Below are 27,316 nucleotides of genomic sequence, written 5' to 3'. Positions count from 1 at the left end.
TCAATTATAACTATTTATTTCAAAAATATATTATATTATCAGTATGAAATAATTTTGCTGTAGGCATTTTTAATTTATAGCATTTTACTTTGTATAAATTGTAAAATGATTTGATTAGTTTGTATTCTGTTCAAAATGTAATGAAATATCATCAACAAACAAAACAATATCCCAAATATCTCTAACATAAAAAATATAGTCCGTTCATATGTAACAAACATGAAAAAAGCTCAAACTAATCCTTTTGAACCATCCATTTTTATTTAAACTCAAGTTTTAGTTAAATTCTGCTATCGGTCAATCAAATAAAAAAACCAATAACTCTCGGATCTAATCAGTCAGTCTTTTAATGGATAGAATTTTAAATATACTTATAACATTAATTCCAACTTAACTTATTTAGAAAATATGTAAAAAAAATATATAGAAAATGTAAATAACATTTATTTCCTTCCACAAATTCTACGTAAAATACATTTAATGTTGAGCCCCTCTTTTAAGTGTGAAAACACTTGTATTAGATGTACTCGAACAAAACAAAACAAATAAGTAAAATAAAAAATACATTAACAATACTTATATATATCACATACTTGAAACAATTACCTTTTACCTGCTTTACATTTCTACAACAACTAAAAGAAAAAATAGAACGAATTTGTATTCAATTATATGGAGACCTCTGCATATAATTACAAGTAAATAAGTTATAATTTATGGTCCAAGGTTTTTAGACCACAAGAAATAATTTACACTAGACACATGTATTTCAGGGTTTATGTGTATTGACAATGCCCATCAGACCTCTGTCTCAGACTTCTATCCCAGACCACTGTTTACTTGGTTTACTTGGGTTTCGTGCAACCCTTCTGTGTAGGTACCACCCATTTGTCAGATATTCTACGGTCAAACAGCAGTACTCAGTACAGTCGTGTAACGGTTACAAGACTGAGTAAGTCAGTGTAACAACTTACTCAAGGGATGGTAAGCAATGGATGATATTTCATACAGCGCCAGTCTGTGAACAGTAGTGACCACTTACCAGCAGCTATCCTATTTACTAATCCGCCTACCACACCATAAAAAGTTCGCAATGTTTATATATATGATTAATCCAGAGGTTTGAAGACAAAGTTTAGACCAACGTATTCAGGCTGAAAGTTTTTAGTGAAATGCGAGACGCTTTTCGAACGAACGTTATCAAAACTATGACATATACGAAAACTTCGCATGTAACATCTAAGGTTTCCGAAATCACTATAGAGAATAACATACACATCTTGTGTTGAAATAAGTCTACCGTTAGTCCTGTAATTTTTTTAATTAAGGATGGATATTATTATAAAAAATACTATTATAAAAATAATTTTGAATACTACCTAAACGTATTTTGTAATGGCAAGATTAAAAAACATTAAGCGTAATCTAAAACATCAGAAAGGAATCGATCGCCTGGTCAAAACATAGCAATCTTATTTATATAATATATTATTATTCTTTTTTATAATATTGGTTGGCGGAATATATGGTCATGGCATATGGGCTACCTGATGGTAATTAGCTACCACCGCCCATAGACAGTGACGCTGAGGGAAAAAATTACCATTCCTTTTATCGTCCATGCGCCACCAACCTTGGGAACTTAGATGTTATGTCCCATGTGCCTGTAGTTACACTGGCTCACTCACCCTTCAAACCCGAACGCAACAATATCAATTATTTTTTTGGCAGTAGAAAATCTGATGAATTGGTTATTATAATAATAAGGAACATATATTTATTTCATTAAATAAATGTTTATTAAATATCAATTATTGTAATAATCATCAACTTCGTTCAGTATGTTCGTTATCTGCCGAAATTTCCGTTTTTATATTCATATTACCATCGTTATGTTAGACGGTTCACCGAACAAAGGTTTTATTTTCTATATCAGTTATAATACTATTTTCATACGAAATCCATCACTTTATAGAATACACGTATTTTCATACAAAAAACTTCAAAACGTAAAATACGTTACATGTTCGAAAACGAGATTTATTGCTCAACAAAAAAATCTAGTGGACCAGAAAAACAGTAGTGAAACCGGAAATATTTTTAAATTCAAACGAAGCCGGAGAGATGATAATCGAAACATATAACGCTCCCCTAGTTCTCAATACAAAGGGATGAAATACAAATCATTGCCAGCGGCGAAGACCTTTTAAGGGATTAGTTCAACAATGCTTAATAACAAGGCTTCCTATTGATACACGAAAATTATCATTTTAAAACATTATCGTTTAATACAGCAAACCTTTAATTATTTATATGATTTATATTTCGTTACACGTGTTGCTTATACGGTTATTAAATATAAAAAAAATATTTAATCTGTGTATAAAACTTTAGAGGAATTCTTCAAAATCTCAGAGATTTTTTTAATAAAGTTTGATTCGAAAGTGAGCTAACAATGTAAGCCGTGAGCGACCATAAAAATAGGCAAATAAAATATTAATTAAAGTTCTGAAACTCATTACGAATTGGCGAGTTTCGGTTTCGAAATAAATTTCATTTGTAACGAAACATCACCTTCCAAAAATCATTTATTGATTGATAGTAACGGTCTCAAAATTTATTAACACATTAAACGAGGATACTCTTTAGTCATAATGTCTGTCGGTATACGGAGCGCTTATACCAAAGGGTGCAACGTGTTTAGGAAAAGAACGATGTATATAATACGAGTATTACATATTTTTTAATGAGTAGCTGCGCTTTGTAGTTTTCCCATAACATAACGAGTGTGATTTACATTATTGTATCAACTTGATTTTTTTTTATTGTCTGAATCATTTTTTGTAAAGCATTTAGAACGACAGACTAATAGGTAGCCTAATGGTAAGTCAGCAGCACCCATACCCTGATGCATTAATAAATATCAACCATTGCTCACATCGCCAATCCCCCATCAGTCTTGAGAGCTATGATGCTATGTGTAGATAGTTTGACTCTCTTACCTTTTAATCCAGAATTACTGTTTCGCGGTATATCCTAATAATGGTTGGTTATTTATAGAGGCATTCAATGCACAGCCTAAACAAGTGAGTTCAATAGGATGACGTATCGCACAGGAATTCTCCAGGGAAGGTAAGTGAGCACTAAGCGAGGAATTTTCAAAATTCATCGCCTAAGGGAGCTAAATTGAGGATGAAACTTTGTATGGAAATTTGTCATTTTTGAAAGTTAGAAATATGGAAATCGGTATTAAGGATGTTATTTATGAGTGAAATATCAATGTTAAAGTGTTCCCATTAGCTACCCTATTGAGTACCCGTAAACATGCTTAATAAACATGGTTTTCCTGTTAACCGATTTGTTACTACCATTTGCACATTATTTTAACTATTTCATTGTTTTTGTACAATAAAGTATTTTAAAATCAGTGTGTTACATGTCTTTGATTTCTTTGTCATAATATGTTTTATTTAAAAATAATAACTATACATAAAAAGTTTTATACAGCCTTTGCTCGATGTCAAAACATAACCTATCGATATGTGAAACTTTCACATCAATGGGATTAGTACATTTTAATACAGACAGCGTCATGTCAAGTGATCTGTCAGCTCAGATCCGCGATCTATTTCTCTTTTACATTTTTTTTTTTTTGTTTGTTAATTATGATTATTACAAAAACGAAGTGGAAGGACAATATTTTTCTTTGAAAAAATATAAATTCAAATACTAAAAAGTCAGGCTAGATATTATTGTGGCTTTTACACTAATTTTACTTAAGATCCCATTTAGAAGAAGATTAGTCATATAACTGTTCCAAATTTAAATTTATTAAAATTAAACTTCAAATTTATAACAGCCTAGTGGATTGTATAATTGGATTTCATTCGTAAGTCCTGATGCAAATCTAAGCAAGCAAAACGTCGTAAATAAATTTATATATGCATCAAATTCCACCAAACATACATTCATCAACTTCGTACACAGCTCAGAGAAATAAGTTCCAAGCCTTCTAGTTGACAAGCGAGACTGCCTCCACCGAGATTTATGTGTATTTTAATGTTTTGTCATTTACAATTACAAAAAAAAACAACAAAAGATTCTCTTAAATTTAATTGGTCTTTAGATACATATTCCCGATGAAGCTAGGGTTGCAAAATATTATCGCACTGTAGCATATTTCCTGTTTAATTTATTGTAGATCTCGGTTTGTTTGAAAAGACTATATAAGATTACTACTAGTAGAAATGTGTGTACATCGTGGAAAGATTGTCATTTTCAACTTATTTATAATGTGCTGTTGTAGTATTAAATAAAGTAACTAAGTCAGAAAAGTTTGCCGTTTTTGCAACGCAATTACTATCAAGGTTATGAAAAATCTCTATCCTATGAAATTCTAAAATAAAACTATCCTGTCTTCAGTGTTTTGCCCTAGTTTACAACATTTCGAGATCGCAGCCCTAGCGTGAGGGTCAATGCTTGGAGGGGTTTGTTTTAGTCTAGTTGTCTGACGAGAGTTGAGTTGTCTTGTTTTTTCTTCATGTTTTACAGTCAACGTTAAGTCCTCAGAGCTGAGCCAATTACCTGTTTTAGAAAGATTATTTTTATACTATGTATCTTGTATGTAACATTAATATTTATTTAACATGTATTAACAATCTAAGTGTGAATATTGACCACGACAGCTAATATTTATGATTAACCTGGAGATACAGCACCAAAGCGTATATACATATACAGGCGCACTATTCCCCTCACTCGAAATCCGATGGCAAGCTGATATCTGATCGGAGCAAGATCAGAGGCGAATGTCACGGTTGAACCTGTAACACAAGAATATAACTCTGTTGCTAGGGTTGATCTGATGTGAGATTTGAACCTAGAACCTCAGGGTTTGCAAGCTTATAAGCTAACCATTTAACAGCAAGGCAGTTACATGTACAAAAATTTAGGGAGAAAACAAGATAATAATCAAATTTATTTAAAATAAATCCCGTAACTTAACTACTTATATAATTAAAATATAATCTATATTACTGGCCTGTATATAAAAATGCGAGGTCATATGAAAAAAAAAACGTCAGGTATGGCGGCATATCAAATAAACTTTGGCAATACGCCCATTTAAAAATGTGTAGCTCATGCTTTATTTGGTGCTACATCACCTTAAAATATATTTTACACTACATGTATAGATACGCCCTATTTTTCATAAAGTTTCGGGATTTAAATATCCAAGAATATTTTTCTTCAAATATGTATAATAGAGATAAAATATTCTTAATAAGTGGTGTACCGGTCAAGACGTGTCTGTTTAAATGTAAGCCTTACCAACTGCGAAAACCTTGTATGTCAATAATCGTAATCTAAATGCATTCTGCACGTACGAACCGAAAAGCGAGCAAACACGATTTAATGTAATTTTCAAATAGCGAACACGAAAGATTCTCATATCAACATTATAAATTTAGACGTCGTCGCGTTGATTAACATTCTGCCAAAATTTAATTAAAATGACGATATTCCGTAAACAACGATTGCATTTTATGAAATGGACGTCAAATTAATAACATACAAATTTAACGTTAGGGACCACAGTACTTAGTAATTGTTTTCATATATTTTGATGCAAATTAAATCAGTATGCAGCGTGTGAGGCGTGTAAAGGCCGCCGAAAATTAATTGTAAAGTAGTGAATTTCACTATACAAGGGGCTTTATGATTTACGGTGCACTACTTAAAACACAATTTTGAATATAAATTAATTTCATACGCTATTTCTAAGCCAGGTGCGCTAACGTGATAACAAGATGATTAAAAGGGTACACGTAAAAGGCTCAAAGCTTTGAGCTTCCTCAGAACAGAATACATTTTTGTTCGAAGTACTTTGTTAAAGAATACAATGTTTATTTTTAAGTGTTTTTTTTTATAAGTACTTGAATAGTAAATGCGGTCTATCTATCCTGGATCCCATTAAAAGCCAAAAAAGGTTTTATAACGGTTCCAACCTTCTACAAAAGAATTTTAAAATAAATTTTAACTAGATATAAATAAATAATAACAAGGTAGTGTCTAAAACTTTAATAATTTAGATTGTTACCTTTGGCATGAAACGATTAATTTTATCAACAGACAATAGGTAAGTTATGCTTTAAGCATTCGCCGTACTTAGCCGATCGAAAGTTCGAACATAAGTGTTGTTATCATTTACCATAACTACGTAACTAACATTTTACATTATAAAAATATTCCACAACCTGTTTTCAAGTTAATTTCTATAAAAAAAACAGAAATGAAACCAAACTCGCCTTTTCATACTGTACCGAAGTTAATTAAAAATTCTTATTCTATTTTTAAAACGAATTTAATGCGTCATAAAGGTTAAGTTTTTTAACATTTGATTAATTATAGATTATAATGAATCCAATGGCTTAATTAATTATTCTTAACACTAGAACTTTATAAATAATTTGTACGAATATACTTCTTTAAATATAAGGTATTGTGTGATTATGTTTTGTATTCCTATTTTGTTATCAATACTAAAACAAATATGGTAAAATGTTCGTTAAAGTTGGTGCTAAAATGGTGTGGTGGAATTAATTATTTATTATCTTCCAAAGAGGAAAAATGCTTAGTCCAGCGATGGACTCTCACAGATTGTTGTACATTTCGATAATCTCTATAGATTTTTCAAAATTCATCAATAGATTATTCGAAATTTAGTAACTTAAATAAGTTGACCCCATAAATATTCTAAAAGTCCTATCCGTTTTACCGAATCCTGTAATATATGTTAAAATCAGCCATTTCACGAGGTAACTGTTTTAAAAAAGTGTCCTATTCAGTTCGGGGAGAGTGATAAATTTATTCTAGTGACTTTCGACTTTCAAAAACGAGCAATGGAAACGGGGAAGGAGTTCGCCGCTCTATGATTCTGGGTACCAGGTGTTCGCGAGCCCAACCGCCATTTCTCAGAGTGAATTCACGTTGCGGCTCGTATTTTATAATGACACTGGGAATTTGTACAAACTACATATGTTGGCTGTCCGTTCAAGGATTTTCCTACAGGGTGGCTCGTCTTTTCTTTTGTTTGTTTTTTTTATTTAACACGCAATCTTAATCTTTATTTCTACTTTCCATTTATTGAAATGTTTCTTTGTTGCACGTACTTAAGTTCAAAGTTATTCTTATCAGATTGTTTAAAAAACTATCGTTAATTACTAGACATACCTACATGTTTAGCAGAATACACTAGTGGTAAATCTTAAGAGAAGATTGCTAGTTTGTACTCGGTTAGAGACCGCAACTTCTCATATTCTTATATGTATTTATAATTAATCTCGTACTCGGCAGCGCAATGAAACATTTTGACGAAAATTGAACGTGCCCCTTGAAGATCTGCCACATGTAGTCTAACCTACATAAGAATTGTAAAATATAATACTATTACAAAGAGAAAATTAGTCCATACTTTTTTATTAACAATAAACACTAAGTATTTAAAGTATTACTTAAATCAGTAAAGAGCCGAGATGGCCCAGTGGTTAGAACGGGTGCATCTTAACCGATCATTGCGGGTTCAAATTCAGACAAGCACCACTGAATATTCATGTGCTTAATTTGTGTTTATAATTTATCTCGCGCTTGGCGGTGAAGGAAAACATCATGAGGAAATCTGCATTTGCCTAATTTCATAAAAAATCTGACACATGTGGATTCTACCAAACCGCCTTGGAACAGCGTTGTGGAACTGGTTCCAGACCTTCTCCTCAAATTGAGAGAAGGCCTTAGGAAATTTACAGACTATTATTGTTATTGTTGTTGTTAAAGCAGTATTCCTATAACATACTACAATCAAACTCGTACGGTATCAGTTTCGCTTTCACGATTCACTAATGCCTATACAAATACAAAATTAACGATAATTAATCGTAATTAGACTTCTTCTGACATAATAGGGGCTTTGTCATGAAATTGATTTACGACGTTTCGTCCCTCGAGCTTGTTTTGAGAGCACGTCAGGTAATTGCATGTATCGTGTTCAGTGTCCTCCATCTTGTATACCACTGGTACTCGTGTTCCTCTGGTAAACTAATTTACCTATGCAGTTAATGTACTCACGTTGAATACGATGATATGAGCATACTATACGTATGATGATATTTCTTATGATAGAAGCGATACTTATTGAAGAGACTTCGGTGTTGTCCACATCTTATGAAGTAAAACAATTCTTCAGACTTGATATCCCTTTTCAATGTTTTCTTGTACATTTTTTTTATATTCAAGATAGTTTTTTTCGAAGTATTAAATTATACTGAAGGAAAAATACAGCGTCGTAGGTATAATTGACGTGTTATATATACTAAATCTACGAATATTAGTTTAAATCTTTCAACTATCGTATTTATAAATGTTTACAGACTTTCAATTGTTTTAACAATTACGTGTTCCATTTCTGGGGATTATATCAGTCTTAACTATACAACACAAACCTTTATGTATATTCTCGTTTTATTCCATGATATTCTAACAAAAAACATTTACAAAGCTCTAGAGAACACTAATTTTGAAACGTCTTAAGTAAACAGATTAAGTATAAAAAGGTCAAACCTCTATAGTTAATTAACGCAGTCCAGGTTACTTTCCTTCCACTCGACCTTGAACTGTAGGCTTTATAACAGGAATACCTCGCTACAACAGTACGCGGCCAGTAAAGCATAACTAACGTAATTAGTGTACCACTAGAGAGTTTGTTTAAGGTTTTTCCCGGCGATCTTAATTAATGCATTTTGCTGAAGAACACCTGGGACTCGGTAGTGCTTAATTTTTAATTACGCCGTAGTGGAGTACGCGGTTTAAGCACTAGCACATGTGTACTCGACTTGGCGGTTAACGTTTATGTATTAAAGCGAAACGATTGCCTGCTTCCATTTTTAAACCTTATTTTTTATTATTTATGATTTGTAACCTCAAAAACATACATGCAATATCTTCGAAGATAAAATGATATTGTTACCCTGCAGCGATTTACAGATCTTCTTGTTCAATGTTCGACATTATCGAAAAATAACATTCACTAAAACCTCCTTGAACTATAAACAACAATTCGTATATTGCAGCCAACAAATACTATAACTGATAAAAGACCATTGACGCATTCTTAAAGTTCAATAATTTTCTTACAATATTTGAAATGAAACATGCCGATATAAACTTCTAGAAAGCTGCAATACATCAACTTGGTAAAGCTATATCGTAGTAATGGGTTGTATGGCCGTCTCTTTCATCCCACCTATAAAATATTCACGAGGGCGGAGGCGGAGATATTATTATAAACTATTTTATGGAAACTTTTCTCGTCGTTTCTCAGGGGACGTACTTTTGTATATTACCTAATGTTTTATATTTCTCACACATTTTTAAGTCGTATAAATATTTGATTATTTCAATAATATCCTCATAAATAAAAGGCACGAAGATGACCTAGTTCCCAGTCAATGCAGCCAACGGCGCCTTGCTTCAGCAGTGTGACGGAAGTGCCAATTTATATAAAAAATAATCTTGCATATACATTATACGTGTTTTGCATTGTAATTCAAAAGTAATAGGTTCCAAGATCCAATTCAAATTGTATGCTAACGGAATAACTAAGTGCCGTAGATTTGTTCGAAGTTGTTTTTTAGCATCGCCGAGGCACTCGCTGAGGTGCAACACTTTGTTTAATTACTCTAGTTTCGTGAAGTTGCAGTTACTGTAGTCACAATGATTGAAGACATATTTCACTATCTAACTTATTCAAATTTAAAATACATTATTATTTCTACTATTAAAAACATAGAAACTTAATTTCATCCGCATGGGGGGCAAAAAATTAAAAGAAAACATCTTATCCTTTCCTTCTACAATGACACTGTAGTTTTTTCCAAACGATAGACTCGATTATGAAATAAAAGCCCTCACCACCTATTTCCTGAAAAAACAGCCATAGAATCAATCTCACCAATACTTGTCTGTCTTTCTAATAAATACCTTGACAATACTAATAGGAGGTAGCTTGACTTGCCCCCAATAAGCTTTGATTGATATGTCACCTTGATCACAAAACCATGTACATCATATCACAATCGCACAATGAATATAATTCAATATTAAAACCTAAACGATAGTCTAGAATTATACTCATTAAGAAATTTAATATATGTTTGAGGAAAATAGCTACATAGTGTGCAAGAATTTAGGTTGTACGTTAGTAGGATATTATATTGCTAGTCTAGCGCCATCTTTAACGGTTCGATCGTTACGTACCCGAATGTAAAGGATTGCAGTGTTTCTTCTTGTTGTATTGCTTTGACATAAGAGATCCATCGTGTCCCTACAGAGTGTAGTAATATAGAAATACTATTACACTCTGTAGGGCTATTATGTAACAATAACTCGAATCTCACCGTAGAACACGAGTTTAAATGTCAGAATTTTAAATGTGACATAGACTATAAAATTTATGAGACATATGTTCATCAAAACGGCGTATCTCTTTAAGTCAGTTGTCAATATTACACGAGTGAGATACGAATGGTTTTTTTTACAGAATTGCACTGCTTAAATGTATCAGAAATTAATAAATGCAATCATACCAATTTTGTTAGTATAATAAATAAATAATAATTGAGATCTCCTTGTTTCACAGTTAGTATTTTATTAACTCGTTAACCTCGGTTTCATTTGTGCTGTTAAATGTGCTAAACTATATTAAAACAAAGTACTCGTTCACCGACGTTATTACGTTTACTTTCTTCAGTAAGCCAGCCCGACGAGTCTCAAAATGAAATACTTTCGTAATCATTGTTAGTCACATAAATACAAATGCACTAAATGAAACTCCCTAAAGCAGTGCCGAAATAGTATTAACCTCACTTGTTTATTTCAAGAGAAATATATTAACTTATACTCAAAAAAAATATACTTTTATGTTTATAATATTTACTTTTTCCATATATCCTACTTTTCTTTTCCTCTTAAATCTAACTAAACACCTTTCATAATAAAATAGCCGTGTGCTTATTTTAATACTATTTTGTGAGAGTTTACTCTCTATTTTGTACTTGTTTTTTTCTCTAATCGAGTTAGGGTTAGGGTCGACTAAGGGAGAATAGATGTTAACATTTTTAAATATTTCACGCAAAAGAACTTGGCAAAGTGATACAATAGGTCCTATATTGATATAATTAGGTACATAGTATAAAACAAAGTTGCTTACCGCTGTCTGTCCCTATGTATGCACAGGTCCTAAAAATTACGTAACGGATTTTGGTACCTTTTTTTTTAATAAATAGAGTGATTCATGAGATGGTTTTTCTATATTATACATTGAATTTTAGAAGTCTCTAATGTGATGCCGTGAATAAACCAATTCTGTACTATATTTAGTATCCGTATTGGACCCGAGCGAATCCGGGGCGGGTTGCTAGTATGTATATAAAAGTATAAAAAGTAAATCTCATATTAAGATTCCTGTACTTGTAGAATTTAATAACAATATTATTTAACTAAATATAATATTACTTATTGTAATGTACTATTTTACCGCTTATAGAATCTTCTCGCAGGCACTTCATTACACGTAACATACGGTACCGCGTAGCCGCAGTACTACCTACTGTAAGTACACCCGAGTGGCACGTGAATATGTCACATGTTCCGAAACAACCCCTACTCGCCCCACGCCCCTCGGCTAGGGGTGTGACGATGTTGAATTAAACAATGAATCGGTGTAAAATTGCCGATTAATTTACGCATATCATTACTATTCGTACTAATTTTCGAATGAGGCTGTTTTTATTGCATAATTTTGTGATTCATGTAAATATTAACCATTCAATTGACATATAAATTTTACACAATATTGAACAAACATATTATATGTCTAATATATATCCCTAAAAATGTTCCGATACTTTATTTGTATAAATTAGAATGGAGAATCATCAGACTTAACGATATCCAAGAGACTCTTTATTTATGTACAATAATAATATAACAATGCAACAATACCTATTTTATGGAATTACTAATACCCCTAGGGGGTAAGACAATAGAAAGAAGAAATGGGAACAAATCGCCGACATTCACATCGTTCGGCGATCAAGTAGTATTAATCCGTAGAGCTATATAAACATACATCTAATTAATATAATCTAAACATAAATACATCAGCATACAATTATGCTAATTATATAAACAGAACCAGTATTAGTTTGTACCGGCAAAGAGATCAATTTAATTATCTCTTGTTTATTTATAATATTTAAAATTATGTTTAGCTAGTAGGCATACTTTATACTCGTTTTGTTACAACTTCAAACTGAAGCCTTACAATAACAATATTAAAAGAATTCTGATGAAAGAAAATTTAAAAAGGCATAACCGCAAAATTAATAACTCCAAAACTCGGCATAGCACACATTCAACGTTGCTAAGGCAAGCATCTATAAAGGGGAAAGGCTGGGGTTTGTAATATTAATGGTATTGCCCAAGGTATGCTTGGATTTTACTCATTAGGGATATTATACGGTTGTTTGCAAAATGATAAATGGCTAAGGACGGCATTAGTTGAGCGACTTACCTACCGTACTACGTACCGTGTTTTGTTAATGTTTTACTATAACTTTGAAAGGCTTAACAGGCGGCCATTATTATTGAACAATGGTGTAAACAAGTTTTAAGATAATTTAAAATGGAAATCATGAACATGCATTATATTGTTTAAATTTTAGATTTTTTTTTATTGAAGAAAGATTTATGGATGACTCTATTACAATTTACACATTTATTGATTTGTAAACACGATGCATATTAAAACATACTCTGAAAATATATAGTAAAACTAAAATACATAAAACATAAGACAAGAACATCATACTTTTTTATAAAGATCTATTCACTCACGAAGGCGCGCCCCTCCTCATTAAATTAACGGCGTGCATTAGTATGAGTGACGCTCATACTTACAAGCCTCAGTGTGCGTGAGGCGATTAATATAAAACCAAAAAAAAAATACAAAATCGATTATATTATTTAATAAAGGCCGATATTTATTTCCTATTTCACTATAATTTTCTGTATACTCGAGTTTTTTAGTGGCTGTGACATATGTGACACTGTTATAAATCCGTTAATTCGTAGGCATGTTCTTTGACCCTCACATTAACTGGAATGATTCGTAATGGAGTTAAAAGGCACAAAATACAAAATAAAAAAAATATGCACAATAATCTATAACGGTAACATTTATTGCACTTAGAAATTATCTGAAAAACTTGGAATCCCTAATGAATAAAACAAAGTATCACACATTTTCTTAACCACACCTGATTGATTGATTTTTAACATAAGATCCATACTTCTGCTGTGTTTTTTTTAAGACATTTATCAATCATTTCTTTGATCGTAGCACGTTGTTTCAGATAACTTTTATATTTAAAAAATAATTCGAACTCCTGTACAGACAAAACAAGGATTAAAGGAAACTTTCCGATTCTTGAGTAACTCGCTTTAAAGTCGTTAAACCATCAAGTACTAAATTAACTTTTAATTACAATCAAATCTTAATAGTTTATCACGTAAATTGTTTTACAAATTAAAATCAAATCTACGGGCGTCAATCTTAACAATTTCTATGATTTCTGTTTCAATATTACTCGGGGAATACAAAAATGTGTGCATAAGGACATCGTTTTTGAATACAAAGAGGTATTTAAACAAGTTAGGTAAAAGAAGTAATACGCCACGAGAAATACCCACGTACTCCGACCAACACTACTACTAATATAAGATAAATTGATATCTGTATCACATTTATTTAATTTAAACTTTGTTCTCAGACGTATCCCGACGAACGGACATACAGGCGTGAGCGACCTCCCCCTGGGCTGTTTACCTCGATTAAGCTACCAGAAGCAGAGCCCCCAAATGGAGTCGCACCGTTGTTAGATTTTCCACGTGGTCGTATGAGACCTGTAACCTTTCTTGGTGAAGGTCCCCATGGCACTGTAAGTATCCCATTTTATTCATTAATGAGAATACTTTATAAAAAATGTTTTAAGCTGGTGTTTATATTAGGGTGCAATAATAATGTCACAGTTTACAGTAATGAAAACTTATTCAGAAATTCGATATATATTTCCCATAAAACACAACAGTCGATACATGCAGACTACACATTGGTTAGTTTTGATGTTACTATGTATCACATTGTTATATCGTTAGCGATAGTATCGAGTATTTATTGTCTTCCCTCATAACATATGTGTCATGTAAATAATTGCAAATTTATGAGCAGTTAGTGTTACAGGTCGGACAGACAACAGCTATGGTTACATGTGGTAATGACTTACAAGATGTTTTAACGGAATGTCATAAATAATCATAATAGGTCGATGTCTAAGAAATCATTTAATTCAGAGGCTGGTGAAATAATTTATTCTTTGTTTATAAAGATTTATAAAATAATTATTTTTTTCGTGTAAAATGAAGACGCTAAGTCGAGATTTAATAATTACTAGAAAAAGAAATTGAGGTCTGTGTTGCGGCGTTTATTCTTATCTTGTAGAATCGGATTAGAGTTTTCTGCCTTTAAAGTGGATTTCGTGGATTCAGATTCCTTGATTTTGCTGTTATCTGAAGACGTCGCATCTTGCTGAGCTTCGAGTCTAATGTCGCTTAATTTTGTCGTAATTTTAAAGTTATTGGGATCAACATGTTCAACATCACATTTCGTGTTTTCCTTTAAGTGATCTTCATCAATAACTTTGCCTGATAAAATTATAAGGAAGGAAATAAGTATTTCTTTTCAAGATCACCCAATTAAATGTATTATATAGGAAACAACAACAAACGTACCATCCTCGACGAGCTCGACAACGTTTTCGATCGACAATTTACTTTTTAGATTCTTAAAGAAATCTTCCATCCTTGTTATGTTTTTAAAGTAATTTTTGAAATGTTTTAAATTTAAATTAACAGATGTAGTGTTAAAATTGACATCAACATTTTTGTAATTTCATTGCTTACCTAGCAGTTAATCTCTTCTTGTTTTTTGACAGATACACTAAAGAGTTTTTATTACGATATAAACAAAGTAAACACAAGATAAAAATACCTTTGTTTATTGTCGAATGTTCACCACAAAAATCCGTTATATTGAAGATACTGTATATTAAGAGATACTATGTTTATATGATTAATTACTATTCATTTCATTAATAGTCAAACTTGTGACATCATTATATTTAATCCTAATAAAATATTAGTGCATATTAAGGAAAAAGAACGAAAATCATTTTAAATTAATAATTACACATACATTATCAAACACGTGAAAATAAACAACAACTACATATACTTATATTAATAAATATTAATTAAAGAAAAGATTAAATTTGTATAATACTATATTAATAATGTCAAATATAACTTGTGGTATTGAATATGACATGCCTCTTTAAATGGTTTCTTATGTAAACAATTTAAATAATTACAAAAACTAAACAATTAGTCCGTTTGCGATGTGGTTCGCCGATACTATAAGCTATACGAGTTTAGAGATAATAATTAATATATTTGCAGTTTAAAAAATACAAATAAAACCAATTCGGAATTATGTGTTCTTTATGGTTTTTATAAATGAATATGATATGATATCATAAAATGTGATGTGTTCTTTTACATGCGAAGCGAAAGAAACATTTACGAAAATTACACAGACATACTTGTACACACAAAGCATTTAGGAAACACTTGATGGAAGTCTAAGCATTCCGAAACATTAAAATTTACCAAAATTTTACTTAATATGAGTAGGTATTGCTTTTCTTGGATAAAAGTGAAAAAAGTTAGAAAAAATGTATAGCGTTATATAATCATTTTTAAAAAGTTTTATTAATTAAATTTTAAATATAATATCCCTTTCAAAACAGATCGAAGATACAAAATGTTAAATTATTTGTTGAATTTTAAAAATGTTGAGTATTCTTATTTTATTCGATATGTTCATACACTTACTTTGGAAAGTACTACTTTCTATGAAATGGATAGGTTACGTTTATGAAAAAAAATCGTGATTATTTTTCATTTCTTTTTTAATTTGTGGTTTATCATGTACGGCATTATAGTAAAATTAATAATCATAACTGGAAGAAGTATATTTGAATACATGTACATGGCCGTAGGCAGGCGGGGGTTTTGGGGGTTCAAAACCCCCATATGTATCATCCGAAAGTGAACCAATTTTAAGTTATCACGTTTTTTTGCCTTTTTTAAAATTTATTGCAACTTCAAAAATTTATTTAAAAAAAGTATCAATTAACATATATTTTTTTCTTTTGTTTTATAAAAACGAGTAAGCACTGGATATTTGTGAATATTTAAACAATAATTATCGGTCAAATTAAAAAATGCGAGACGAAAAACTAAATTATTTCAATTTTTTTTCGATTTTTTTTGCTCAAACACGCCTTAAAAACTAAAAAAAAATGTATAAAACTTGGCCTGCAGATTATTTAAAAACATATCTGTTTTTTTAGCTTCCCGAAAATGTATAAAAAGAAGGAAATTATTTCATATCAATCGAAATAAAATGATCAGAAAGGACGCTGGTGGAAATTCTTAGTCGAACATGAACGAGTTCGTACTAAAGGTCACTCTTTGTCCCCTTTTTTTTGTTTCAAAACAAAAGAAAAAATACATTTTAATTTATACTTTTTTTGAAATACATATTTGAAGTTTCATTTTTGACAAATTTTGAAAAAAGCTAAAAAAACGCGATAACTCGAAATGGGTTCACTTTTGGATGATTCATATGGGGGTTAAAATTATTGCAAATAGTCACCCTTATCACCTCCTAACGGATATACGTCGAATTACCAATAATCCTGTACATTTTATTAAGAATATTCATACAATATTATTAAAAAACGGATAGTCGGCACTCTTTACCGAATAGTCGCTGATTCCAGCCGAACTCCTGGAAGACTACTTTGAAAGAGGAACCGCCCAGACCCGTCCAATAATAGGCCAATAGCCATCACCCCCTTGTTTCGTTTCCGTTGGGAGCGTTCAGCCAGTGATCTTCTGGATTACCTTAGTCATAGATAGGCGGAAGCAGTTGAGAGCAAGGGGAAGGCATTGGCGGCCAATCTGGACATAGAGACATTCAATAGCGTATGGCACAAAGCGCTTCTTTCGAAGCTCCCTTCCTATGGGCTTCCCTGGAAATTATGCAATTGGAGTTATGATATGCCAGTTTTTTGCAGATCAGAACATTAAAGTCGTTATATATGTTGCATGCTCTGATTTAAAATTCGTTAATACCTATGTTGCACAAGGCTGCGTTCCATCACCTACTCTGTTTCTTCTGCATATCAGTGACTTGTTGCAAATCTGTAACATTCACTGCTATGCAGACGACAGTACTGTAGACACCTCGTACACCGACTGGGCTAATATTTCTCGGGAAAACCTCGTAGAAAACCGGAACAAAATTGTGTCTGAAATCGAGTCTTCATTAAATAAAACCTCGAACTGGAGCCGGCTAAACTTAGTTCATATATGATTGCTATTTTGCTATTAAAATATCTGATGGCGGGGAAGTAATCTCCCTTAGCAGTCCCTTAGGCTCACTTAGTAGTTTCGAAACCCCCTCCCTCCGCTAAAATTAGTCTACTTCAATCCCAAAAAGAAAGTTGTTTGCACGTTAGCCGCTATAAAATTACCATTCCTCGTATCTCCACGATTTCAGAAGATTTCAATTGCCGCTACAGCTACTATTGGAATACTTGACGTGGATATTTCGAGCCTCGTTCAATTCCGCGGTCAATTGGAACGCAAAGCCAAATTGGCATCAAAAATGCTCGGTGTGCTAAGCAAGCCAAGACAGTATTTCACACAAGCCCATCGCCTAAAACTATACAAGGCTCAAATTGAACCCCACATGGAATATTGCTCACACCTCAAGGCGGGTGCTCCCCAATACCAGCTCCTTCCATTTGTCCGTATCCAACGCAGAGCGGCTCGGATTATCGACGATCAAGCCCTTTTCGACCTACTTGATCCTTTGGCTTCGCGTAGAGATGTTACATCACTCTGCATCTTATACAGAATATTTCACGGAAAATGTTCCGAAGCATTGTTCGGATTAATCCCGGCTGCTGAATTTCACCTTCGGACATCTTGTCAAAATTTAAATTTTCACCCTCACCACCTTAATGTTCAAATTCGTGATGAATGAATGATTCGGAACCTTACAAAAAGGAGTGTACTCCTTCCTTAAAGGCCGGCAACGCTCCTGCAAGCCCCACAGATGTCCATGGGCGGTGGTAATCACTTTCCATCAGGTGAGCCTCATGCTCGTTTGCCCCCGTAAAAGAAGTCGTCTTTTGAATAAATGTGTACAAGTTATGTATAATTTTAATATATTTATGTTTATTATAGAATAAACCTGTTGCTTTTTTTTCCTGGAGCACGAACCCCCCCCGAAATGAAATCCTGGCTACGGCCCTGTGTACATGTATGTAATAGATTTGCAAATAATGCAAATATCACTGGACTATTTGCCTGTATAAATATCGAAAGTTTAATAAAACCGCAACACTAATAACCCTATTTTTGTTAGTGGTTATTTTTTTTTCATTGCAAATTATTTCGATATTTTCCAATTATTTATCTGTACCTAAACTTTTACCCAATTTATACGGGAGTGCTTTTATTTATTCGAAATATATGAAAATAGTACTTATAAATAATTTTAGATCTTGCTGAAATATAATTAAAAATGTCGTTTTGAAATAATGATTTCTATACGATTATCGGTAGTTACCGCTATTTCAATTTATATTTATTTATTTATTAAAATTATATTTTATTATACATTTATTTTTAAACACTAAATTTTCAGCCATAAATATAGATTAGTCCTCGTAGTGTTTTTAGCATTGAGTAAATTTTAAAATGTCTTGCACCTGCGAAGTAATCATTTTCTATAATTAGATCCAAATATTCACCACTGTTTTTAAAAATTTACATGCTTAAGCCATTGCTATGTAAGTAATACTGGTATTTGTTCCTATCAAATGTTTCTAAATTTTGAAATGAGTCACAATAGCCCAGCAGATATAACAGTTGGATCTTGAAACCGAAGATCAAACTTGGGCAAGTACCACTGTATATTCATGTCATTTAAGTTTGTAAATATCAGACAGTAATAATAATAATTGTTGTCATAGATATTGCCACCAAACAGTATTGGAACAGCATAAGCCCACCATAAGTTTTGAGACCGTGGCCTTCATTGAATTTTCTGTCTATCCTAACTTCTATTTAAATTTACACAACCGAAACCGTTGTGTAAATTTAATTAGATAACAATATGATAAATGCGAAAATGACTTTTTCTTTCGTAATTAAATGTAACATACAGGCAGCCCCAGGCGAAAAATTAATTTAGCTTGAATATAGTCGCGAAGAACAGAATGTTTCGATATATTCGCATTATAAGAACAAAATAAATTACAGAGATACCTTGTAATTAAAATAAATGAGATCAAATTACGAATCTATTATGGACTGTAAAATAACAGTCTATTGCTGTCGTTGCTATTTCAAACACAAGTAAACCGCAAGTAGTACTTCGATAACGTTTTTCAATATACCTCTTCCATTGTTTTAAGCTCTCGTACACGCGTTAACGCAGCGCGTTTCGTTATCACTACTAGATACGAAGACTATAATGCAATTTATGTTGCAAGCTGTACAATATTATCGATGAACGTAGAGATGGGATCATATCTATCGCGCAGCTCGTGTCCACGATTAATTGAGAGTAATAATACAAATCGTTATCTCCAATATGAACAGGTAGCACGCGCCAATCCTGCTTATTGTAATAATATATTAATCTATGGTAGACATATGTACAGTGTACATAGCACACACAGTGTGTCTGAGGTAAAATTTATGTTCAAATAAGACTTCTTAACAAGTCTTTCTTTCTTCTCTGCTAATTTGTAAAACGTAAAAGTAGTCTTTAAATACAGTGTCGGTGCCGGATAAAATCTTTGCCAGCTCTGCTCATTGTGCAGTGTCCTCGTTTAACCATATCTGCTGAGCACTGAGTCTTTACATACTTACTTGAAAATTGTAATGTTTTTTAAAAACCATCTCAAAACCCTTCAAAGTTGGAAAAATTAAAACTATTGAATATTTAAAACTTATTGTATAAAGTTGTCTTATTGCAATTACTTAATAAAAGAAAGATATTGTAAACGCTAACAATTATAACTTCGATTTTAAATTAAAAACTTGTAAAGGTATTTCATTATAGAATAATAGTAAAATGCATTTAATTTATTAAATCTAAAATCCTGTTTTGAAACTATCACAGGTAGCGTTCGGCCAAGAGATCTCGGCTAGAGCAAAATTAATTAAACTCAGAAACACTGCTTCAAAGTTCTTACAAACTTGGGGGTACCGCGTATTTATGTGTCCCATAGATATTTGTCATCCTGTATGATAGTCGAGGCTTAAAACAATACTTGTAAAGTGGGATTCCGTCGAAACTTCTGCAAACTAAATTAAATTTCACTAGATTAAATTCCGGCGAGGTAATAATTGTGAAGGCGAGTTAGTTTACGCCCGTGGCGTGTTGCGAGGGGAAAGTTTGCACATCAGGCTCGCTGGAAGGGGAACGGAGAGCACGGGGCTACAAAAATGCTCATAAAAATTGATTACTGGCCGTAGCAAGAAAATGCAATCTGCTCGCACTCGGGCGCCCGCCGCCAACCGCCCGGCTCCCCCCGCCTTAATAGCCATGGACGATTATTTTATACTTTTACCATATTATTTATGATGTATCTAATATTTGTTCGCCACAGATAACTAATTAAAGATTGCGTCGGTCTTATTACGTTAGCCATTAAAAGAAAAAAAATGATGCTTTATTATGATTTTTTATAAATTACAGATTATTAAGATTTATATCATATAAATATGTATTGATCATTTTGATCTACAAATAATAATAAATAAAAGAAATTCTATACAAATAAATAAAATTAATGTTTCTCTATGATTTCAAAGTGAACAGCCCTTGCTGTTTGCGAGTTACTAAAACCAACATAAGTGTTTTTGGAAATAAGTTATTATACGCTGCAGTGAACTGGCAGAAATCATCACGAAATTTCAATTCAATTTTATTATAATATTATTAATAATTCAAATAATAATGGAAATTGTTTATAAAATGCCAAACAAATGTCGACTTATACGATACAATATACAATTTTTGTATATGTGCCTGTCTTTGTAGAATACATACAAGAATCACTAATATTAAACAAAAGCCACAAATATTCGTATATGACACGAATAACATATAAGTATAAATCCATCAAACGAAAGTATTGTGTATGTGAACCACATCACATATCATTTTGACTAATTAATCTAGCAACATTTTATGAGCGTACACATTTTGTAATTGTTTACCGATCACAAAATTGGATATAACTATTTCCGTACAAATAAACCGTGTTCAATTTAAAACAATATAGTTAGGCTAATTTATATAAAACAAATGAATAAAAGAAGTTTTTATCATTTGAAATGAAAAACTAAATAATTATAACGAAAAATAAAAAGAATCTTATCATGTCTGTGTACGCGTATGTTATCTACAAATGTGATTATTTTGAGTTAAATAATAATTATTTCATTATAAAAAATCGTTATGTTAAAGTTGTTAAACTGAATGCGATTGTTTTTTCTATCATTTATAGATTAACAGCTCAAGTCAGCAGCAACTACAAAGCTTTAAGAGAAGCTTTAGAACAGTTAACGAATCACATAATCACACACTCAACACTCCGCTATGTGAGTGACTTTTTCATCATTACAATTAAGTTACTCAAAAAAATGCCTGCATGAAAAGACGTTCCATGCTTTATTGTGTTTTAGGGGATGAATAGAAAATATATAAAATAATAAAATCCCGCAGGTACTTTTATAAATACCAATTCACAATTTAATAAAAAGAGCATGAATAATTTGTAATATAATATACAAGATTATATGTGTATATAAGATATGAAAGCGTGGACTTCGTATTGCTTAATTTTCATGCAGGATATTTAAATTTAATTGTATAGATGACATACTTTACACAACTAAAAATGACTAAATACAGACTATAAAAAGACAGGCAGTTTTAGAAAAATGAGTAACTACTAACTAAGATTCATTGTAACCGAAATAACGTAGTGTACAAGAACGTGGATGCCTTTGATTGCGTTTTCTAAATCGAGCAGGATCAGATTTTCGTGTATTTGCTTCCATAGTTAATCGTGACTCAAAAAAAAAAACAGCATTCGCGGAGAAACCTCTATCGCGATCACATATTAGTATCGATTAGCAATGTAGTAGCTTGGTGTAATAGCAAATATTCGCTTGAAGATTAGAGGAAGTAAATCCATAGCATTGGGAAACCGCGCTGCAAACGTACTTTTATAATTTGACAGTAATTATAACTCGCCGAAGTGGTAGTAGTTATTCATTTATACTTGACAATTCCAAGACCTATTCGAATAAAACAATTTTATCTGATTTCAATATAAATTTGAAAACAGTTTGAATATTTTTTATAATCTATTCATCCCTTAAAACCGTTACTGAATGAAGTGTTGTACGCTTGGTCACTAACTACTAAGTATTAAGTAAATGATGAGGCGAGTGAACCAGCAGTTCATGTGCAACCCTATCGAAGGCCATGCACCTTTATTTTAAGCGAGCTTTTTCTCAAGATTTGCAAATCCGTTAGACGCAAAGCCATTTTCCACGCTCGGTAAACTTAGAAACTGGGCCAAAGTAGGCTTTTGTGAAATATACAGGAAATTCTCTACCTCCCCTCACTATTTACGTGCTTAAGAACTATTTCCTTGAGAACTCCCCTCGTGCCGTGGAATAAGAATGTAAATTTTTAATCCTTTCTTTTTAATTTTAGGTGGATGTTTTATGTTTCTTTCAGTAATTTGACTTAAACGATTAAAAGGTGTTGTTTATTTGGTGTTTAGATTACTTAAATGTGTAATAAATGTTTTTCGTATTTTTCTTTTTGATTATGATGTACTTATAATATTCTAATTTTTATGAGTAATACAATGTGCTTTCGATGTATCGATGTTGTCTGAATGTGGTGGATAGGAAGAAACTGTACGGGTGCCTTTAATCCCCCTTAATGATGTAGCTCCAGATTTGCGAGACGGATGGTATCGACGAGCTGAGCGACGAGGAATTGCCCACTGGCAATCGCCGCCGTCTTGTTGTGGTGAAGACTTTGTGGCGCGGGTGCCATAGCGATGTCAAGTACGAATAAAGAACATATCTCTTAATACCTCATTCACAGCTCAACAATAAATATTTATATAATATATATAATATATGATACTAAAATAAAAATTTAATCGAAGCTATTCTGTAAGAACAATTTTGAAACTTTTCGTAGAACTAAGTTTATAGTAATAATTATAAAAATATTCACATTAGCTTAACTATTTTCGCTTTCGCATCGCTTCGCAGGGCGGCGTTTGCCCGCGAAGCCACATGGGGGGCTGGCCTGAAGCATCCACAACTCGCACGCGTGCTTGGATTGAGCCTGCTAGAACCTCCGTGCGCGGCACTCGACCGCGGGGACGCTATACCACTACCGACGATTCTGAAGATGGAACGCAGATTGAGGTGAGCCTAACCAATGAGATGTTACGTCAGTGGCGGATTTACAAATTTGTCGCTATTAGGCTAGTAGGCTATTCAATTTATGCCGCCCTAACTTTTTTTGCAAAATTTATAATTTGTGTTGTATCGTCCTCATCGGTTTTTTCCTGTTATTAGTATGATTATAAACTAGGTGATATTTCGGTCAATTACTAGATTATTTTTCAACCCGCTATGTAGAGAAGAGTATACGGATTACGGACGTGTATACATAATGTGTGTATACATATAATAATAAGTTCTTCTTTTTAATTTCTGTAAGATTATAACAAATTTTGCCGCCACTCAAAATCTGCCGCCATAGGCTCCAGCCTACTTAGCCTGTTGGTAAATCCACCACTGTGTCACGTTTACATCATTTCAAAGTCAGACTATACTACATACTTATATTTGATTTTAAAATAATATATTATTTACTTCAAGTATAATAATTTAATTTGTTTACCGAACACAGCTATGCGAGTTTAATCCGCGTATGCTGCCAGATTGCAAGCGGCATGAAGTACCTGGAATCGTTCGAGTTGGTACACCGAGATCTCGCAGCAAGGTAATAAATAAGTAACTACGATAAAGTATATACATATTGTGTCGATTTTTTTCCTTAATCACTTATTATTATGAAAGCGAAAAAGACTAAAAAGTATTTATTCCTTTAGAAACGTAACAGTAAGCGACGGTCTCCGCATTAAAGTGGCGGACTACGCCATGTTCTGCGAAGAATTTATTGGCGACTACCACATAATGGCTGATGGATCGCGCATACCGTTACGTTGGATGGCTTGGGAAAGTTTACTGATGGTAACTTATGTTTCATTTAATATATTAAATTTATATTTATTACCTTTTTAATTCGTGTAATGGTAGATAACTCTAATATACATTCCTTTTAGGGCATCTACTCACCAGCTAGTGATGTTTGGTCATTTGGTGTAACAGTGTGGGAGGTGCTTACTTACTGCTTAGCAAAACCGTTCGAGGAAATGAACGACGATCAGGTTTTTACACAGAAATAATATATAAACACTAGTTTACTACGTACTATATAGTTATATTTTCAACCCATTTATGCATTTTCACTCGAGATTCATTAATATTATATCCAACATAATTATATAACTAATATACTTATGCTTCTAATGAGTAGTAAAAGATTTTCAGTAAATACACACTAATATTTCTATTCTCCCGTTCTTTCAAATTTTTCGCTTTAAACGATTATAGTAGTGTTATAAATGTCTCCTAATGAAACACATAAATCTAGGTGGTGACCAACGCTAGTGATTGGCGGTACGGAGCCCGTGGCGCTCGCGTGCCGGCAGCGCCGTTACCACGCTGCCGGCGCGAGCTCTACGATCTGATGCACGAGTGCTGGCGACGTGAGCCGATCCAACGGCCTCGCTTTCACGACCTGCACAGATTCCTCGATCGTATGTCTCACGGCTACAAACCTCCTACACATCGTTAACTCTTCCATAACTGTTACACTAAAACGGAATGCGGAATCTCGACGGCATATCGCAGGCATTGCATTGAAGGAACTTACTAGACTTAATTAATTAGTTATATTGTGAAGTTTGATGGACAAAACGGAAACTGTTTCGTACGAGCTTTGAAAATTTCTCTATTTATAAGGTGTTTAGATTTAAAATCTTACAGCGTAAGTAACTTAGTCTAGAGCCCGAGGGATCGTCAAATCCGAGAAATTGATAACAGACTGCGTAATTTATGTGATAGGATTCGGGCAGTATTAATAACAGTATTTATATTATAAGTCACTTAATGTAAAATTTAAAGTGCATAATCAGGTGTGAAACCGCTTTAGCATAAATTTACAATGTCGACTTGCCTATGCTACATCTCTTTCTAGTCATGCCACCACTCTCACATTGCGTAGCATTAGCAAGTTCAAAGACATATTTACTATTAAGTATATTCTCTTGGGATAGATTGTAATCGATCAAATTAAACGTCGATGCCTCCCGTATTTTAAGCGGTGTATCGACGTTTTATAACATGCTGTGGTTCTCTAAAACAGTTGTATAAAATAGATATATTGAATGATAGTATGCATTGTTGGCATGTGGCGTAGATAGATTAGTTATTAAGAGATTGAAGCTCGGGACACCACAACATGTTGGGATATCGATGTCGCTGACAATATCTTCAAAAGATACTTAAAGTACACGATATACGTGTTGTCAGAACATCGGAATCGCGTTCTATTTCAAGCTATCCCCAGCGCCCTTTGCCTAGCGCTCCCACGATCTTCCACTATCACCGCCTTTATGGCAACCCTTTAATTAGGAACACTGTTGTAATGCACGCTAAGCTATTTACCTTCCCTCAAGCTTTTAAATGAGTGACTTTTTTCATTAGCGTACATTCCAAAAGTGTTCTGTCTAGTTCGTAAACTGGTTATATAAGGATTTATGTCGTCAGATTTTCGAACATCAGTTTACCTCATGTTTTTTCGGAATATTTTCTAGATATATTTAAAAAATATTCCACGTGAACAACATAAATCCAATATAAAATCGGTCTATGCTCTATAGTATCTATATCCAAATCTACTCCTATTTTTTTAATCTGTTTTATATGTTAAGGTTATATACTTCGTGAGGCTACATAGCTTCAGGGGCAATATATGCCCTGGAGGCTCCTCTGCTTCTTGTTTTCTTCGACCAGGCATCAATGGTTCTATTCCCAAGCTCCGTGATTATTGATGGGATGTTATACTTGTCCATATAAGCGGAGTCATTGTGATCGACATATTATGATATTGATGCAAACCGAATTAATTAAAACCAGCCCCTGGTCTAATTAAATAAATAATACATGTGTCATAGTTTTAAGGATACATTACTAATACATGAATTGAATGTCGTCAGTAATTATAAGTCATTAACCTCGATTCATCAAGAACCTACATCGTTCTTACGTGCATTGATCAGAGTATAAGGCGCAAACTCGCCCATGTGTCTGTCGTTTAAAAATCAATGCGTTCAAAATTGTTCTTATTAAATAAAGGCATGATGAAACGGGGTGATTACTGTTTAAATTAACAGATAAAGTTTATAATAATAATGTATCCCTTTGATCACGAAGAGCCAGTCACGTGACAAGAGGTGTATGCGCGCATTTAATATCGGAAGGGATCAGCGTCGATATAAATTGAACTATAAATTATACTGCCAAATTGGTATTAAGTACAGCTCAAATTTTTTTACAACTGATCCCGGTAACTCAGGATATACATCATTTAAAGCTTTAAATGTGCTCATTAGTTGAATTAGGTTCCATTATATATATATTTATATATGTATCTATATTCGTTACCATGACGACGGATAGTAAAGGACGATTACGTGAGATTCTCCTAGCAAGCAATATCCAGATTAGCTGTACAATACAAGTAAGTCATAAACTTAAGCAATTAATACAGTAATATAAGTCATTGATATGTTGCAGTCTCTGATACTGATTTTTTATCACT

General features: G+C 32.8%; 3 protein-coding genes across 3 annotated transcripts in view; 2 read left to right on the top strand and 1 right to left on the bottom strand.

Annotated features, from left to right (window-relative positions):
• The window catches only part of LOC124543442 (discoidin domain-containing receptor 2-like), a 68,142-nt gene extending 44,351 nt beyond the window's left edge, over nucleotides 1-23,791 (top strand). Inside the window, exons 11-13 of the mRNA XM_047121673.1 lie at nucleotides 13,887-14,054; nucleotides 23,297-23,415; nucleotides 23,629-23,791. Coding sequence (XP_046977629.1) covers nucleotides 13,887-14,054; nucleotides 23,297-23,415; nucleotides 23,629-23,791 — 450 coding nt within the window. The remainder of the gene's footprint in view (nucleotides 1-13,886; nucleotides 14,055-23,296; nucleotides 23,416-23,628) is intronic.
• On the bottom strand, nucleotides 14,477-15,055 carry LOC124542836. Its single transcript, XM_047120719.1, has 2 exons — nucleotides 14,905-15,055; nucleotides 14,477-14,817 (listed from the first exon to the last, which is right to left on the bottom strand). Exons 1-2 carry the CDS (start codon nucleotides 14,972-14,974, stop codon nucleotides 14,564-14,566), a joined length of 324 nt encoding a protein of 107 aa, XP_046976675.1. The 5' UTR covers nucleotides 14,975-15,055; the 3' UTR covers nucleotides 14,477-14,563.
• Nucleotides 23,792-24,287: 496 nt separating the features above from the next.
• Nucleotides 24,288-27,316, top strand: LOC124542835 (epithelial discoidin domain-containing receptor 1-like). The gene is made up of 4 exons (XM_047120718.1): nucleotides 24,288-24,370; nucleotides 24,480-24,621; nucleotides 24,714-24,818; nucleotides 25,085-27,316. Exons 1-4 carry the CDS (start codon nucleotides 24,321-24,323, stop codon nucleotides 25,286-25,288), a joined length of 501 nt encoding a protein of 166 aa, XP_046976674.1. The 5' UTR covers nucleotides 24,288-24,320; the 3' UTR covers nucleotides 25,289-27,316.

Source organism: Vanessa cardui, chromosome Z, assembly GCF_905220365.1.
Source record: "Vanessa cardui chromosome Z, ilVanCard2.1, whole genome shotgun sequence".
Lineage (NCBI taxonomy): Eukaryota > Metazoa > Arthropoda > Insecta > Lepidoptera > Nymphalidae > Vanessa > Vanessa cardui.
Note: the sequence above shows the minus strand (reverse complement) of the source record. Positions and strands in the feature narration are given on the sequence as shown.